Source organism: Thamnophis elegans, chromosome 11, assembly GCF_009769535.1.
Source record: "Thamnophis elegans isolate rThaEle1 chromosome 11, rThaEle1.pri, whole genome shotgun sequence".
In the NCBI taxonomy this organism is placed as follows: domain Eukaryota; kingdom Metazoa; phylum Chordata; class Lepidosauria; order Squamata; family Colubridae; genus Thamnophis; species Thamnophis elegans.
The window spans coordinates 26,984,458-27,004,460 of record NC_045551.1 but is presented as its reverse complement, the minus strand read 5'-3'; the positions used below and the strand labels follow the sequence as shown (position 1 = coordinate 27,004,460).

General features: G+C 40.1%; 1 protein-coding gene across 1 annotated transcript in view; it reads right to left on the bottom strand.

Moving 5' to 3' along the window:
- NLGN4X (neuroligin 4 X-linked) overlaps positions 1 to 20,003 on the bottom strand; it is a 233,906-nt gene that overhangs the window by 78,824 nt on the left and 135,079 nt on the right. Inside the window, exon 3 of the mRNA XM_032227020.1 lies at positions 13,567 to 13,719. Within this exon, the coding sequence (XP_032082911.1) occupies positions 13,567 to 13,719 (153 nt within the window). The remainder of the gene's footprint in view (positions 1 to 13,566; positions 13,720 to 20,003) is intronic.

Genomic DNA, 20,003 nt, shown 5'->3' with positions numbered 1-20,003 from the left:
AGTTTTACTCTCAGTCTTGGACCAATCAGGCTTTGAGAATACACACACGTGACCACTCCCTCTCTTCCACTGGAAAATGTGTGTTTTATTAGACTCTCAGGGCAGAAGAGTTAAGGAAACATCTTCACACTTGTGTATTGGCCAGAATCTGCATTCTGACAAAGGGGAGGGGTCATTATCAGTTTAATTCCACTTGCATTGCCTAAAGGGCTTCAGATGCTGCTTTGCCTCTAATGGTTTTCCATTCTGCTTAATTAAAGGTTCCTTTTGAAACAATCTGTTTCAAGAGTCTTTACTTTCTTAAGTTAGGAGAGGAGCCATTACACAACTGGACAGTTGACAGGAATGCTGTAACTTGAGGACTATCTGTAAATCCTAGAAGTGATGAAATAGTGGAGTGAAAAGACAAGGAAGGAATAGCAGGAGTTAAAAACTAAGATGAAAAAAAATCTGTATACCATTTATGAGCAGTATGAAAAACAATAATGAAAACCTATTGTAAACATTGTGATATTTGTAATGCAACAAATCATTAAATGATCAAGTGTATTATAAATATTTCAAACTCAAAACAATGTTTCAAATTATTGTAACTGATTAGTAAGAAAATGGTTTCATTCCACTTTTCATTCTTGTAAACATAAAAAAAAACCCAGAATTTTTGAGATTGGGGATTGGATGACTTTTTGGGAGTTAGACAAAAGAAACAAGCACTATACTTAAATGCTTTTTAAAATGTTTTATAATTGTTATATGAGAATCAATGGTATTTTAAGAGCCTAACATATTTCTTTGTACAAAGGCAGTGATACCAATATATATATATATATTAAAAGTATAATTAATTTTCTGGTATCATTCTAGTTGTGTTTTGCACATATATTAATATTATAAGAAATATTTTTCAGCATTTTATGTTCCTTTCCCTGGCTTTGACTGAAAAAGGATAGTTAAAGGGCATAATGATTAAATTTGAGCATGAAGGGAATTAGTGAGTGATTATTATTAAGGAAAAGCTAATTCCTTCCATCCCACACAGTTTTGTTATATTCTGCAACTTCAGATTCCAATGTATTCAGGTACACATTGGGAAATTGCTATGAAGGGTCATCTAGTAAAAAAATAAATAAGCAGAGCATATCTTTATTTTAATAGATGCTGTATAGTTGCAAATCCTAACCAAATTGTAATGAATTTTCCAAAGGTTTTGAAGGTTGGTGTATAAATCACATGAGAGTTAACTAATAAACTTCTTGTAATGTTCAACAGACAAAAAATAGTTTTAGAAAAAAAATCATGAATACAATGATCTGTTACCTAAGGGTCTTGGTGGCACAGTGGTTGGAATACAGTATTGAAGGCTGACACTGTTCACTGCGACAAGTTCAATCCTGACTGGTTCAAGGTTGGCTCAGCTTTCCATCCTTCTGAGGTTGGTAAAATTAGGACCCAGATTGTTGGGGGCAAAATGCTGACACTGTAAATCACTTAGAATGATTTATAAAGCACGATGAAATGGTATATAAGTCTATGTGCTATTGCTACCTCCTTATAATTGAATTACAGTAAATGCCAAACACATACACATATGAAAAATATATAAAACAACTTTTTTCAGAGAGTAGTTTCCCAAGCTAGACAAAATATATAGTCAAAATATAATAAATTCTCTTGGTAGTGTTAACTCATACACATACACACATATGCAATGAGCAAACTACTACTTTAGATAAGGACTGAGCTTAGTTTGCTGAAAGGAAGGAAGAATCAGAATATCTTGGAAATAGATGAGAGGAAAAGGCATGGTGGCTTTTATTATTTAGAATAGAAGCATTCTAAGCCTTACCATTCCAATAGAAGAAAGTATATGTAGGTCAGGGTTGAACTGTGAAATTCTTGATACATTATGAGCTTGGTCATTTGCTTGCCTCTTAGGACCATATTAAATGAAAATCAAAAGATGTAAGAATTATTGACAGTTGGTTTTGAGAATCCTAAGGACTTGATAAATAATGTATTGACCTGTCCATGAAAGAAGATTAGTGACATTACTGTATTGAAATTATTATGGGTTATGAGTTTATAACTATGGGGTATATAATTTATGGTGCTGTGATCTTTAAATAGACAAATGTACAAAATCTCAAAAATCAATTAAACAAAAAAAATTACTAGTTCTATGCTGAAAAGTTTTTTAACCACCTTATTTAATTTGAAAATGAAATCCCAAATGCTATGTGCCCTATTCAGTCAGAAAAAAGTACTTGAATATATTAGTGGAAAGCAGAAATTAATCTGCTATATGACACTGTCTTCATCAAACTACAACTCTAACAAAAATATCTGTTCACTTCACAGACTCCAAAACACTTCTGCTGATATTTATATTCTTCAACACTACACATAACACGAGTTGAAGAATCTTCATTTATGCCTGGTATAAAGAGTCAGTCTCCTTAATATCGCACATTTCTTGAACTCCTATTCAGGAGTTACTTCCAATAATAAGTTTTTTCTGTAACTAATGAAACGAATATGTATACATCCATAGCAATAGCAATAGCAGTAGACTTATATACCGCTTCATAGGGCTTTCAGCCCTCTCTAAGCGGTTTACAGAGAGTCAGCATATTGCCCCCAACAATCTGGGTCCTCATTTTACCCACCTCGGAAGGATGGAAGGCTGAGTCAACCCTGAGCCGGTGAGATTTGAACCGCTGAACTGCTCATCTAGCAGTAGCCTGCAGTGCTGCATTTAACCACTGCGCCACCTCGGCTCTATCCATAATATGAAGTTAAATGATAATTATTTTTAAGTTAATGAATTGTATATTAAATCATTCTGAAAAATATTGTAATAAAATAGAAATAAAAGACAAGACTAATCCTGAAACTGTACATTTCAAAAATGCAGTTAGAAAAACCACATATTTCTAATACAATTGGTAACACATACAAGCTACATATGTGGGGACCTCACCATATTGATTTTTAATGCACTATTTAACACACTATTTTATAATTAAAATACTAATTATTTTAATTAATAATAATAATTAAAATCAATAAGGGAATAAAAATATTTATCCAAAGGATAAAGACAGTGAACCAAGATGTCACCAAAGGGTTGACCACTATGACTAGTTTGTCATCATGCTCAAACATGACTTTCAATGGATAGGCTTCATCGGTACACTGGCTTTATCAAATCTCTCCTCCCACAAATATTAAACTAGAAATCTTGGATCCATTTTCATCCAGACATGTTGGCAGTTGTAATGTAGACTGCCACAAAGTAAAATTCAATTTCCAATGCATCAAACGCTTGTATGAATCTTTTGGGGAATTGTCATGTAGTGATTTCTATGTCACCTCTTGATCCCATGTTTGCAGAAAATGATGCTTAATCAGAACTGGTTGAGTTTGAATTTCAATATGCCTGCAAGTTATTATTTTCATTTCTGGGTAAAAGCACTTTACTTATCAATGTGGGACCTGCACTCTTGCAGTTGCACAAACCATTACAAACTAATGACTTTAGGAGTGCATCTACACAATTGATGGAGATTCTGATGACTTTGATAAGAAGGTTAAAGTTAATTTTGGTTTGTATGTCAACTATGTTCTTTCTGAAACAATGATACACTAGATGTCATTATGTTAATTAGATAAATTTTAAATAACCTCAAAATGATATCCTTAAAATTTGACTTTAAAGCTCTCAATAGGTTTTTCTTTAAATCAGAACTAATGAAATGGCATGACTATTGATAGGCCACTTGCTCATATAGCTGGATTCAAGGAACTGCATAAGCTTAACTATTTTGTATCAAACTATGTTTATCATGTTGGCACATTTATCCATAAACAATCAAGGAAGACTAACGTGAAATATTACTGTCCCATTTATAAAGGTAAAAGTAAAGTTTCTTCTCACACATATGTGCTAGTTGTTCCAACTCTAGGGGGCTGTGCTCATCTCTGTTTCAAAGCTGAAGAGCCAGCACTGTCCAAAGACATCTTCTTGGTCATTGGGCCAGCATGACTAAATGCTGAAGGTGCACGGAACACTCTTACCTTCCCACCAAAGTGGTCCCTATTTTTCTACTTGCATTTTTATGTGCTTTCAAACTGCTAGATTGGCAGAAGCTGGGACAAGTAACCGGAGCTCATTCCTTTCCTTGGCGCTAGGGATTCGAACCGTCGAACTGCTGATCTTTCTGATTCACAAGCTCAGCATCTTAGCCACTGGGCCGTTGTGTCCCATTAATACTATAAGCCTATTAGATTGTTATGGCTATCCAAACATATTTGACTGGTACCATCAATTGTGAAGAATGTTATTTAATGAATTGACAATGACTGATTTTAACTACAGTAATATTTTTCCTGTATAAAATACGTTCCCCCTTATGATTATAGTGTTAAGTTTTCAGTGTCTACTGGAAATGTATCTCATTTTATATTTAATGTCCTGATTAAATGAGCATTAATTTATGAATTTTTAATGTTTCTTCCTATACTCTGAATGTTTTTCTTTATTATATATATTGAAGCAATATAAAATGCTTAATAATATGCAGGATATATTATGTATTTTAGTACACAATATACAGTAAAACATACCATCATGCATATTATATGAATGCTCTCTAATTGACGCTGATCTTGCACTTTTATGAAGAAAATTCATTCCATAAAACTTCAAATTACTTCTAGAAAGCTGATTAGATATTACATTTGGTGATTTACACAAAATACACATATACTGCATTTTTTTTTGCTGATTTTACTATTTTAAATTATGTTGTTTTCTCAATAGCACATAGTACTAATCAGTAAGATCAGTCAGCATTCTTCTCAATAGATGTTTTATAATTTAAAGCCTATTTATGTTGGAGTCAAAGTACAATTTCTCATTTACAAACAGTAATACTACAATTAAGAACACTGAAGGTGACAAGCAACAGGGAGAAAGCAGAACTGTTTAACTCATTTTTTTGCATCTGTCTTTACACAAAAGGATAAAACAGTCCAACCTATCAAAAACAGCATCACAAATTGAAATAGGGAAGAAATTGGTAAGTGAGCACCTATCAGCCTGACCTCAATACTGGGAAAGATTCTGGAAAAGATAATCAAGCAACGAATTAGCGAACACCTAGAAATAAACAAAGTAATAGCCAAAAGCCAACATGGGTTTGTAAAAAACAGATCATGCCAGACTACTCTTATTGCATTCTTTGACAAAGTGGCAAAATTAGTGGACCAGAGGAATGCCATCAATATAGTTTACTTGGACTTCAGTAAGGCATTTGATAAGGTAGATCATAACCTACTACTAGATAAAGTAGAAGAATGTGGGTTAGACAGCATCACCACCAAATGGATTCGTAACTGGCTGACCAACCACACTCAACGTGTAGTCCTCAATGGAACTACATCTACATGGAGGAAAGTATGCAGTGGAGTACCCCAAGACTCTGTTTTAGGCCCAGTACTCTTCAACATCTTCATCAATGATTTGGATGAGAGAATAAATGGGGAACTCATCAAATTTGCAGATGACACCAAGCTGGCAGGAATAACCAACACTCCAGAAGACAGGCTTAAGATACAGAAGGATCTTGACGAACTTGAACATTGGGCACTCTCTAATAAAATGAAATTCAATGGTGAAAAGAGTAAGGTTCTACATTTAGGCAAGAAAAACGAAATGCAGAGATACAGTATAGGTGGTACCTTCTCAATAGTAGTAACTGTGAGAGGGATCTTGGAGTTCTAGTGGACAACCATTTAAATATGAGCCAGCAGTGTGTAGCAGCTGCCAAAAAAGCCAACACAGTTCTAGGCTACATAAACAGAGGGATAGAAACATGAAGTGTTAATGCCACTTTATAATGCCTTGGTAAGGCCACACTTGGAATACTACATTCAGTTTTGGTCGCCACAATGTAGAAAAGATGTGGAGACTCTAGAAAGACTGCAGAGAAGAGCAACAAAGATGATTAGGGGATTGGAGATTAAAACATATGAAAAACGGTTGCAGGAACTGGGTATGTCTAGTTTAATGAAAAGAAGGAGTAGGGGAGACATGATACCAGTGTTCCAATATCTCAGGGGTTGCCACAAAGAAGAGGGAGTCAAACTATTCTCCAAGGCACCGGAGGATAGAACAAGAAGCAATGGGTGGAAACTAATCAAGGAGAGAAACAACTTAGAACTGAGGAGAAATTTCCTGACAGTTAGAACAATTAATCAGAGGAACAGCTTTCCTCCAGAAGTTGTGAATGCTCTAACACTGGAAGTCTTTAAGAAGATGCTGGATAGCCCTTTGTCTGAAATGGTATAGGATTTCCTGCCTAGGCAGGGGGTTGGACTAGAAGACCTCCAAGGTCCCTTCCAACTGTGCTATTGTATTGTATTGAGAACAGGAGGTGAAATGATCAGGGAAGATCTAGAAAACCCTAGTTAATCAATCTATAACTTCTTTTTTTAACCATAAGCTATTTTTTAAAATCTTTGTAGACATGTCATTTACATATCCATCACAATTTCTCAAAATAGCATCTGGTTCTGCAGCTCCCTGCATACTGCATATGTGTGTGTAAGCAGCACTCCAGAAACCAACTTCCTCCCAGAACTCCCTCTTATGTCTTCTCCTGCCACCACCTAAAGCCCACTGGGATGCTACCCACGCAAGGCAGGGTCTACACTGGGCATAGATTTATGATTGTTAGACAAAACAGACTTACAAACAACTGCTTGGAACGTAATCTATTTGTTAAATAGGGTGTATACTCTTCCTCAATGAATAAATTACCAATGTACATAATTGTAGTACATAATTTTAATGAAAGCTAAAACAAAATGAAAAATATTGTGGGGGGAGGGGTCAAATTAACTATGCAACATGCTTTTAGGAATCTGTGTTACTGGACAGAAGAATTTGCCTCCAGTAAAAACTATGTTTCCTTTATCATCAGGAAAATTAGATGCCAGTCAAAGAACTGATTAAGAATAGGAGTAATACAGGTTAGGTCTTCAATATGAGAGACATTGCAGAATAATTTTACATGATGAATCTGAAAAAAACACAACATGACTTGGCTTTTAATTAAATTGTTCAAAAACCCAGCATATCCTTCATGTTATTAAAGGTCCTAATGGAAAACAATCCATACAAGTTGATGTATAACATTATTGGAGATCAATATTGCTGATGTAAAGGTTAAAAATAGGCCCTGCTCCGCAATGCTCTTGTGTTTTTTTTTTTTCATCATTTGTGTCAATTCATGGCATTTGACTTATATAAATCAATGCAATTTTATTATTAAACAAAGAACTAAAATAATGTGCATTATATACATTCAGATTTAACAGACATATGAGTTTAACCAAGTACTTCCAGTTGATATATGCATTTTGGTTATGCTCTTTTTTCTTCTTTCCCATTTCATAATTGACCAATTTAATTTAATATCATGATCACCATCTTCTTCTTCAAACTATAGATCACCCAATTGACAGTTTGATATAACAATTCTGGCTGGCATAAAACAGTTGGAGGAGAGAGTTGTATCTCTTATCAGCTATCTAGTGGTTGTTCATAATTTGTATCTATAAAATGCAAGTGATGGGAAGTGCTACTGAAGAGCTGGAAATTGAGAAAAGAATATAGCTGTAGGGAACAATCTGGGAACTGTTTATTAACATACTTAACATAAGAAGAAGAAATAAGAAATTTGTAGGTGTAGTGACTTCTAAGAAATAATTATTTGAATAGACTTCAGAAATTTAAAAGCTGAGTTTTTTCAACTAATGTGTTACATTAGGATGCTTGAATCAGTTTCAAGGCCTAGGTCTTGACTTCCTAGGTCAAGCATATGACCAACCTACTAACCCCTCAGACTTCTGGTCTTCCTTTCAGCTAAAAGAAGCTCAAGTTAGGCAAATAGACCAGGGCAAGACTAAAGGAGATGGTTCTAAAGGAATCTGGCAGAACAAATTGAATTTCCAAGACTGCCAGCACAAAACTCATTATTTTACACAACTTCCTTGATGCATATTACTATTAGTACAGTTTCCATACCCAGCATCTTGATTTGGAATATTAAAGAAAAAAAACAATTCACATTATGTCAACTTAAGACATCTTGAGCCTGTCTAAGCTGTACAACACTGAGATACAGCAAAGGCATTCAAACATATTTATGAAACATTTAGTGGGCTATCTTTGCACTGGGATAAAATGACAGCATGGATTTGCCTAAATCTATAAAAATCTTAAATAATAATTAATCCTGGAAACTATTTTCCAACTTATTTTATAATCATTAATATGAATTAGTTTGAAATTTGCACTCCACATAAACTAAGTTTGTAAGAGTAAGGCTGGGCATTCACTCTGATAAGGATTTATATCGTAGTGCAAATCTGTGTTGAATTTCAACTTAGTGCTTTATTGGTATTTTTAATGTACATCACCTGTATTGATTTTTTTTAATATGGTCTTTGCTTTCTAGCATAACATGGAAATAAAAGACCTCTTAATTCCCCCTTTATCTTCTTCAGTAGTTCAGCTATCTAAGCTTCTCAAACAGTCTGGGGATTGGTTGTACAATGTAAGTCACTTCAGTGCAATAACTCAGTATATGACTAAGCTATACGGCTAAGCAGCTCCCTCTACAAGTCTCATAATGCAGTTATGGTTTAGAGCATTTAGTATTTATGATCCCTCAAAGGCCTGGCCTGTGAAAGTAGTACTGCAAAACGTAAAGAAGATAAAGATATTATTCTCCATCAGCCATATATGCAGCACAGTTTTTTAGACATTTTGAAAACACAATTAAAGAATGTCTAGACAAAGAGAATGAAGATGGATGTGAAGCTTTAAAAGCATTACAAGTGGAAGGGCTGAGGAAACGAAGATTACAGGCTAATATGTTTTCAAATGCATTGTTTTCTTCCAGCAGCTGTTTTTTTTTCTTTAGAAATTTGGCAGTTTTCAGCATCTATTAAACATGGGTGCATTTTTGTAAAATACATGGATGCATACATTGAGGACAGCTTAGATATTATGATTGGATTTGCAGGAATAATGTATTCAGATATTCCAGATATTCTGTGTGGAGACGGAACAGAATTTCAGAAGGACAACCATCACTGTAACCCTCCACCAATCTGGGCTTTGTGGCAGAGTGGCTAGATAGAAACATCTCCTCAGTGCAAAACACATGAAAGCCTGCTTGGAGTTTGCAAAAAAGCACCTGAAGAACTCTCAGACTGTGATGAACAAGATTCTTTGGTCTGGTGAAACCAATTGGCCTCAATTCTAAATATTATATCTGGAGGAAACCGGGCACTACTTATCACCAGCCCAATATCATCCCAAAAGTGAAGCATGGTGATGGCAGCATCATGCTGTGGGAGTGTTTTTCAGCCGCAGGGACTGGGAGACTGGTTAGGGTTGAATGAAAGCTGAATGGAGCAAAGTACAGGGATATCTTCAATGAAAACCTGTTTCACAGTGTTCAGGATCTTCACTTTCCAACATGATAATGATCCTAAGTACAAGCCAAGAGAATATAGAAGTGGCTTAGGGACAACTCTGTGAATGTCCTAGTGTGGCCCAGCCAGAGTCCTGACTTGACCCCTATTAAACATCTCTGGAGGGACCTGAAAATGGCTGTCCATCAATAGTCACTATCCAACCTGACTGAACTTGAGAGGATTTACAAGGAAGAATGACAGAAAATTCCCCAATCCAGGTATTCAAAGTTTGTCTCATCGTACCCCAATTGACTTGAGGCAGTAATTGCTGCCAAAGATGCTTCAACAAAGTACTGAGTGAAGGGTAAGAATACATATGCTTATGAGATATTTCAGGTTTTTTTTCTTTTTAATAAATTTGCAGAAATTTCTAAAATTCTCTTTTCACTTTGTCATGATGAGAAAAAGTGAATTTCAACAACTGTAGAATCAGGCTGCAGCATAACAAAATTGACAAAAATGAAGAAGGTCTGAATACTTTCTGAATGTGCTGTATATCTTTCATTAGTAGCACTGAGCAGCTTAAACATTTGCAATTTTTAAAATAAAATTCAATGCTTAAATACAAGTTTAGTGAACACTTTTATGGAAATGATAAAATATGGTTAAATTTTGCAATTACAATGTAATCATAATAATTTGATTCAAAAAATCAACTTTCACTCAGTAAGTAGGTAGGGGAGATTAATGTTTATGAAGTTGAAATCAAAATGGATTAAAATGACTCCTCAATGTAATTTTTAGTATGATGATATTAACTGTTGTCTTTGGTGGATGAATTTAATTCGTTAATGGATACATTGATTTCTATAGGTAAATGGGTGATTCAAATTACCTTGAATATAAATTCATATATTTAAAGAGTATATGAGAAATTTCATTTGTCAAATAAGATTATATATTGGCCACTATAATGAATTGCAACTTTTACTAGAGATAATTCATATTATATTGGATGAATTGACTATAGACAGTTTTATAAATGGATGGAATAAAGGGCATTCTGTCCAGTATTTACATATAGGTTTAATCAAGCTTTATGCTACCTAAACACACATCTAATATCAAGTAAGTGATAACAATTTAATATATTCCATGTATGTTTTGACACAACAAAATATAGAAACAATGGCAAGCATATATCAATGTTTAATATTTTCATAATATCAGGAAATGAAGCAACTGGGTTTACATTAGGTTAAATTATTAAAACATTTATGTTTTAGCACTAAAGACAGTCCTACTCTCTATTTAACATAAAATTGTGTGAAAGAAAAAAAGCACACAAAATTTTATAAATATTGCCAATATAGTGGAAAAAAAGCAACCCTCATTTCTGTATTTTCATTTTTTACTTAATAAACCACAACAAAAACAAAATTGAGATTAATATACAACAGTAAGGGAGGACCTAGATAGAGTAGCTATGTAAACATATAGGTGCTCAGCTTCAAAACACTAAGCTCCATACCAAGTATTAATTTCGAAGGATGGGATAATACATTTTTGCACTAGCAGTGAGAAACCGATTGATGAGTATTGCATTTGTGCATCTGAAGATTTGAAATTAACCTATCTATGTCTGTGAGTCTTCTGCTGAATTAAGCTGATGAGTTGAACTAAATCATAGTGTTGGGAGATTTGAGATTTACTAACTTCAATCACTCCCTCTTCTCCATCCATTGGGTCTTTCTTGAATGTGTTGTCTCACATATACAACTCATTTTTGTACTTAAAAGTTAGTCATAATGTTTTCATAGATCCTTCAGTTTTTGAAGCTATAGATACTGACTACTGAATAATTCAGACCAGTCTTTCTTCCATTTCTGTGAAATTTTTACTTTCCTGTTGCATGTTATAGATAAAATTTGGAAACATATATCAATGTACCTTTACATTTAAGAATTTATATGCGAGTTTTATAAATATCTGATGGCACAGTTTTTTTTAATTAGACACAATTAAATGATACATTTGGGATACAAATTATGTTCTAGGCTCTAAGTCACAATTATATTGACTAATTATTATATTTATAGCATTTACATCAGAGGCGGATTCCTGCCTGTTCTAACCGGTTCGGTAGAAGAGGTTCGTCAAATCTACCATACCGGTTGAAGAGGTTCCACCAGTGGACCCGGAAGTAAGTTCCGGAATTCCTGCCCTGGCCCTGTCACTCACTTGCCCTGCCCGTTCCATCGCAGCTCTCTCTCTCTCCCTCCAGTCTGCACTAAACTAGCCCAGCTCGCCACTCACTGATTGGCTGGAGTTCAGCCAATCAGTGAGCGGGCTGGAGTCAACCCGCCTGCCTCTAACACCTGTTTAAAAGCGCAGCGCCAACGGCCAACATCCCGAGCAGCTGTCTCATCATGCTTGCTGATCAGGTCCTCCCTTCACTTCACCTTTCAGCAGATTCCTGCTATCCCCCTCCCCCCAAGTCCCCAGCCTCACCTGACTGGCTAAGCCTGCCAGGTGGTGGGCCTAGCTGACCCAGTTGTCCCTTGTAACTTCAGTCCAGCTTACCTGCTGCCTCGTCGCTTGCCTGCTCCCTGCTGCATCCATCGCATCAGAGAGCTGCTGATTCTGTCTGCTGGTAAGTGACCTGTTTTTTTTTTCTTTTATGCTTTTAATGTTTTTGTTAAAGAATATTTTATTTATTGTGTATAGAATTTTTTTAAATCGTTTTATTTAAAAGTATTGAGTATAGAATTTTTAAAAATGCTTTATTTTAATTTATTGTTGATAGAATCTTTTTTAATTGTCTTAGACTATTTAAAAAAGATTCTATCAAGAATAAATTAAAATAAATCATTAAAAAAAATTCTATACTCAATACTTTTAAATATATTGTGTATAGAATTTTTTAAAATCATTTTATTTAAAAATATTGAGTATAGAATTTTTTTAAATGATTTATTTTAATTTATTGTGTGTGGAATACTTTTAACTGGTTTTATTTTAAATTATTGTGTGTGGAATACTTTAAAATGGTTTTATTTTAACTTGTTGGTAGAATTTTTTTTTAATTGTCTTAGACTATTTAAAAAAAAATTCTATCAGTTCTGTCAGTTAAGTAAATCATCATGATACATAACATTATTGCCATTTTTAAACCGCTTAGAGAGGGCTGAAAGCCCGATGAAGCGGTATATAAGTCTAATAAATAAATAAATAAATAAATTTTAACTTTCGGGTTGGTTTCTTCATATATATTGATAGTCAGAGGTTGGCTGGGAAGGTCTCAAAAAGCAATAATTTGACCCTGGGACACTACAACCATCATAAATACATGCTGATGGCAAAGTTTCAGAATTGCAATCACATTACTGCAGGGAGGCTTTGATTGTCATAAATGTGAGGACTGGTTGTAAGTTACCTTTTTAGTGCGATTGGAACTTCAAATGTTTGCTAAATTAATGGTCATAAGTCAAGATAACCTTCATTACACCACATAGCCTGTGAGTTCTGCACCAAAACAGCCACAGAGGGAGACTATTCTCAACAATATGAATTGTTTCATTAATCAATTTTCTGCACTTTAGAAAAACAAAAAAAAGTCACAAAGAAGCTATATTATTCTTCCACAATTCCTTGAAATGTTCTGCTGTCAACTTCTTGAGCCATTATAGCTTGGAATTATGGAAATAAAGTGGAAAATTACCGGGAAAGAAGTTGAGCAAAACTGGGTTCAACAACAAGATTATTTAGTTGACTTTATAAAACATGGACCAAGTCTTTATTCCTTAAAACACAAGAGCAACGATGTGGTGCAGTCATAAGAAGATATAGTCATAATTTTAAATCTTAGACTCCAAACGTTCCAACATGATAAAGCATAATCTTCACCATACCACATCAACAGTCATAAAAAGGGTCCCTACACTTAAATTTTATCAGGCAAAACCCCCCAGTGATGCTAAGTATAAAAGAAATCAGGAACAAATGATTTTTAAAGAGATATAGGGAGACAAGTTGATGGGGAAAGAGGAATAAGAGGGGAAAACAATCACTTACCTAGGACCCCTAGCCTGTAGTTGATGGTTACAACAATGACATTTCCGTAGCTTGCCAGTATGCTGCCATCAACTATATTCCCTGTACCTTCCATATATGATCCACCATGAATATAGACCATCACTGGTTTCTTGCTGTTCTGATCATGTATATCTGAAAAGAATATAAGTAAGGAAAACACAAGAAAGTAATACAAGTATTAAATTTTAAAAATCATAGGTTTTTTTTTACTTCCAAAGAGCTAATTAGTTGTTTTGCATTTTTTTTTCATTTCAAATGTATTTCTTATATGATCACGGTTATAACCAATAACAAAAAGAAAATATGATTTCTGGAAGAACTTTGGGGAAAAATACCTAAGTATCACTTATATACAGTTGATTTTAGGACTGAAAAGGTAACAGAATATTCCCAATACTCAAATATCCAACCAAATAAAAATAGATTAACAACTGCTGTTAGAAAATCCACATGGCAATATTCATTTCTAATATTCAGTTGGCTTATTAAACATGTTTTTTTGCAATTTATGAAATAAAGAAGGTATATAGTTTGAACACAACAAACTGACATTCTTACTGCCCCTCTCCCCATAAACTAACATTCAAAGTTCCAAAAAAATCTGGGCAGAATATTTGTTTTGACAGATACATTATTCTTTCATTCAAAGCACACTATATTTCCATGTAACATAAGCTACTTAGAGACACCGAAGAGTTTAACAGTACATTGTGTAATAAATACATTTTGCCATTGCCTTCTTTTAGAATCTTCTTTTCAACTTCTAACTCTACTTTACTGGTATTCCTCCATCCAACAACTAACCATATCCAACCCTGCTTAGGTTTTCCATCTCTACTACCAATTAATATAATGGAATTAATATATAATGCAATTAATATAATGGATAATTTCACGTAGTCAGAAAAATGCTTTGTGCAATTAAGAAAAGCCAATTTAAACAGCACTTATTCCCCAAATTGCCTTTCCAGAACAATTTCTCTTACATATTCTTGACCATTAATTTCTCCTAATGTACCAGACACACACATGCTAGTTCAAGCAAGCCCTGGTAGTGGCATTGGTTTGAATGACTACATTATACTACATAGAGCAGCATAATAAATAAAGATCAAGACACATTTCACAATCTATTCCAAATAGCCATACAACTGATTGCTAAGCATTGCAAAGAGTTGGCTTTGCGGATTTGATGAACATCTTTCGTTGAAGACTTATTTGCTTTTGCAATCAATGAATTTATTAACTAGAAGTAACTTTGGATTACAATCAAAAGGAACAAAGATGTATTTGTCTGGACAATATATTACCAGTTAATAGTTCAGTTCTGTTATGTTTACTTACAGTAGTTATAGATTGAAATAAAAAGCATGTTTTTTCCAGGAGTATCACCTATTGTAATATACTGTTATTATATTCATGTAAGAATTTTTAAAGGGAGGTGAAGTAGTCTTATAACTAGAAAGGACGTTGGTCTTACCTGAACGTCTATTTTCGGAGGGGGGGGAGGGAGTGGTCACGTGTGGGTTTTATCTTAGCCTGATTGGTCCAAAGACTGAGAGCAAAGCTTTAAATACTGGTGCCTTCCAATCCTGGCCCAGATTCTCGAAGCCGAATGGTAGAACTGAAACAACAAAAAAACAACAACACAACAAACCCTGGGAACCCCTGGGCCCTCCCCTTGGCCCCAATGAACACGACTCAGGGCGGGTCGTGACCACTATCTCCCCCCCTCCGAAAATAGACGTTCAGGTAAGACCAACGTCCTTTTTCCAGAGGAGGGGGAGGGAATGGTCACGTGTGGGACATACCCAAGCTAAAGGTCCCAGGGAGGGAGAACAGGAACCAGTAGGGCCCAAGGGGAGCCTCAGCTGCCACCCCCTGCAACACTCTCCGACCGAAGGACGCGTCCGCAGACGCGAAGGCATCCAGACGATAATGTCGGATGAAAGACATCGGGGAAGCCCAAGCGGCCGCACAACAGATGTCCTCAAATGGGGCCCTCGTGGCCCAAGCCGCCCTGGTCACGGCACTCCTGGTAGAATGGGCCGTGATCCCCGACGGGGCTGGCCAACCCGAAACCCCGTAAGCCTCCACAATGGCCTGATGTAGCCAACGGCCAATGGTCGCCGAAGACACTCTCGACCCCAGCGACCCCGGCTGGAAGGAGACAAACAAGGCCTCCGACCTTCGGACCTCCTTGGTCCGCCGGAGGTAGATTCGCGGCCGACATCCAACCGATGCCAGAGCCGTTCCCTGTCATTTGAGGGACCCGGACAAAAGTCGGGCAGGACAATCTCCTGAGCCCTATGAAAGGGGGTATTCACCTTCGGGATGATGGCTGGGTCAAGGCGAAGCACCACCCTGTCCTGGTGAAAGAGACAAAGGTCGTCATTGGAAGACAGGGCACCCAGTTCAGAAATACGTCGGGTGGATTTAATCGCCACCAGGAAGGCCACTTTCAGCGACAAGAAACGTAAATGAACAGTACGGAGGGCTCGAACGGGGCCCCTGTCAAGGCCCTGAGCACCAGGGGAAGATCCCACATGGGGAACCTGTGGACGGGGGGAGGCCTGAGATTAGCCGCCCCCTTCAGGAAAAGCTTGATCAGGGGAGACTGGGAAAGGGAAGAAGACCCCCCCCCCCACCAGGACTGAAGACAGGGCTGCTACCTGTCGACGCAAGGTATTCTGCAAAAGCCCGTCCTCAAGACCTTTCTGAAGGAAATCCAAGACATTGGGAATAGTGGCCCTATCGGGAGAAATGCCCTTAGGCGAGCACCATCGGACGAAGGCCGCCCCGGGGAGTTATAAATGCGGGTTGTCGATGGCCGCCGAGCCGCCTCGATGGTATGAATGACCCCGGAGGACAGATGAGCCTCCCTCAGAAGCTGCCGTTCAAGAGGCAGGCGGTCAGATGAAGCCACTGGGGTTCCGGGTGTACCAGAGCCCCCTGCAGCAAGACTACCTCCCCCCGTGGAATCCTCCACGGAGGGGCCACCGACAGCTGCACCAGATCCGTGAACCAGGGCCTCCTGGGCCAATACAGGGCCACTAGAATGACCAGCCCCCCCCCTCCGCCACCACCTTCCTGATGGTCCCTGGGATGAGGGGAATGGGAGGCCCAAGAAGGCCTAGGGGCCACCGGCTCCAGAGGGCGTCCGTGCCCTCCGCCGACCTGGACTGGAAACGGGTGAAAAACTGTGGAAGCTGGGAGTTCACGGGTGACGCAAACAGGTCCACCAGAGGAGACCCGAACCGTTGGCAGATCCTCTGGAACAGCGATGGGTAGAGTTGCCACTCGCCGTTGTCCAGAGTCGCTCGACTGAGCCAACCGCCTGGACATTGGAGTGCCCCGAGATGTGCTCCGACACCAAGAACAGCAGGTGCCTCTCCGCCCAGGAGCCCAGCCGCAGAGCATCCAACCAGAGGGCCCGCGAGTGGGTCCCCCCTTGACGATTGATGTGTGCCTTGGTAGCCACATTGTCCGTCAGGAGGAGCACATGACGCCCCTCCACCGAGGACTGGAAGTGATGCAGAGCCAGTCGCGCAGCCTTCAGCTCCAGCCAATTTATGTTGTGGTGGAGATCCGAGGCCATTCACCTGCCCTGCACCATCCGAGAGCCCACCAGGCCCCCCCACCCGAACAGACTTGCATCCGTGGTGATGGTCACCCTATCCAGCTCCCAGAAGCAGCAGCCCCGCTGAATGGCCATGGAGAGCCACCACGCCAGAGAGACCCGGACCCCCGCCAGGAGATGGAGAGTCCGAAGAGAATTGCTCAATCGTCCCCTCTGAAATGGGATGAGTTCCCACTGGAGGGGCCTGAGATGAAGCCTGGCCCACGGGACAATCCCGATGCAAGAGACCATCTTGACTGTGATAGAGAGAGGATGGAAGTGGACCACCTTGCACGAATGCTTTCCACCAGACGACGGAGGCTGTCCTGCCGTACCTGAGACAGACTCACCACCCCCGACTTGGAATCTATGACTGTCCCCAGGTGCAGAATGCGAGTGGAGGGGGAAAGATGGCTCTTGGCGAAGTTCACCGAAAAGCCCAGGCCTTGAAGGCTCCGAATGGTGAGCCGAAGATCCGAGATGGCGTGAGGAAGGGACCCCGCCTGAACCAAGACATCGTCTAAATAACACTGGAGACGAACCGGTACAAACCGCAGATGAGCTGCCAGAACGTTTGTGAAGGTCCATGGGGCCGAGGCCAGGCTGAAGGGCAGAGCCCTGTACTGGTAGTGATGGGACCCGTGAGAGAACCTCAAGAACCGGCGATGAGCGGGCAGGATGGGAATGTGAAGATAGGCCTCCGTGAGATCCACGGAGGCCAGGAAGTCCCCCTTCCTGATGCCCTGAAGGATAGATTTGACGGATGACATTTTGAAGCGTCTGTACGCCAGAAACAGGCGCTTGAGGCCTAGAATCGCCCTCCAGCCCCCCGTGCTCTTCGGAACCATGAAGAGGTTGGAGTAGTGGCCCAGGCCTCTTTCCCCTAGAGGAACCGCCTCCACCGCCCGAATGTCAAGAAGGTGGGCGATTGCCTGATCCATCAGGCGGCGGCGCTCCCGACTCCGAGACGGAGGGAATGACCGGAAGAGGTTTGGAGGAGTGGAGAGAAATTCTAACCTGAGACCGTGACGAACCGTGGCTCGGACCCAAGCGTCCAACGTGATCTTGTCCCATTGATCCGCATAGAGGGACAGGCGGCCGCCGATGGGACGACTCGGGTTCGAGTCACTTCCCCCTGCGGAAGGAACGACCGCCTCCCCCACAAAAGGGCCGCCTGGAGTGGCCCTGGAATCGATTCCTGTCCTGAAAGAATGACCCGGAGAATTGCCTATCAGTTGGGAAAGAAGAAAAGCATTGGTTATAGCCGTAATCTGTAGCCCTATACCTTTGTCTATGGAAAGGGCGAGACTTAGCCTCGGGTTTCTTAGCATTAGTGGGAAGGACCTTCTTCTTGTCCTTGTCCTCAACCAAGATGGGGACAAGAGCCTCCCCGAAAAGATTGGGCCCCTTGAAAAATCCCACTTAGCCTTGTTATCCATCTGCCAGTGGCATAGCCAAAGAAGCCTACGCGAGGTAACAGAGGTGGCTAAGGCACTGGACGCAAACTTTACCATGTCCAGGGTCGCATCAGCAGAGAACTGGCAAGCCGCCATGATCTTAAAGAGATCTTGGTGGATCCGCTCGCCCTGGATGGGAATGCGCTCCTGAAGCTTCTTAAGCCACATAACAATGGCATGGTTAAAGTAGGAGGTCGAGGCTGTGGATTTGATAGCCCACGCAGTGGCATTAAAATTCTTCCGCAAGGTAAGCTCAGCACGCTTATCCTCCGGCTTCATCTTATCCGCCGCATCGCCTGAAACCACCGGAGAGAAAGAAACAAGGGTGGCCACTGGGGTGTCAATGGCAGGCAATTGAATGGCCTGGGCAAAGGTCTGCTCCACGTTATAGTGCCGGCGGTCATTACTCCCTGGAGCAGAGAAATTGGAGGGGCAAGCCCATTGATCGGTCAAGACCTCCAAAAACAGGGGAGGAGCTGGAATTTCCTCCTTGTTAGTTGCCATGGCGGAGAACATGGCCATGTCAGGATCTCTAGGCAGGGGCACCGAGGGGTCCCCCGTTCCAACCTTGGTGGTCTGCCTCGCCTTATCCAAGAGGATCTTGAACATGGCTGGAACAAAGAGGCCCTTAGACGTGGGCTCATCTGAAAGGCCTGCATTCTCATCATCCGAGAAGCCCATGTCCGGGAGGCTCTCCCCGCCCAAAGAAAGAAGCTTCGCTCACCATGGAAGGAGAGGAAGCACGACACTGGGCCCTGCCAAGTCCCCCATGCCTGGAAGAAAAGGACCCCTTGTCCCGCTGGGCAACACCCCTAGCAATGGCTGCAGAAATAAGCCTTTTAATATCCTCAGGAAGGTGCCCCAAATCTTCTACATCACCAAAGGCAGAGCTAGGCCCTTGCGGGGCCAACCTGCATGAGGGACAGGGCCCCCTAGACGTCCCCTCCAAGGGATCCCTAGAAGGGGAAGGAGAGGGAGATCGCCTCCTTCTGGAGTAGGAACGAGGCCTATCTGGAGAGACCGAGGGGGAGGAATAAGGGCTAAATCCTCTAGGGGCAGAACGTGCTGAAAGAGGGCCCAGAAGGGACCTGGATCTATCCCGGGATGAAGGCCTAGTAGACTTGGCCTGTCTTTCAGCCCTTGCAAAAGTTTTTTCAATAGCCCTGTGCCTCCTGGCTTCCTCCCTAGTGGAGGACCTAGCTGGGCGTTGGGCCTTCGCAGAATCCGGGGGGGGGGAATACTCTGGTCAACCCCCTGCCCTAGGCCTTCCCCACCCCCAATCAGGCCCACCTCCTGGCCCTGGGGAATTTCAGGCTCCTCATCCATGCCTACTCACGTGT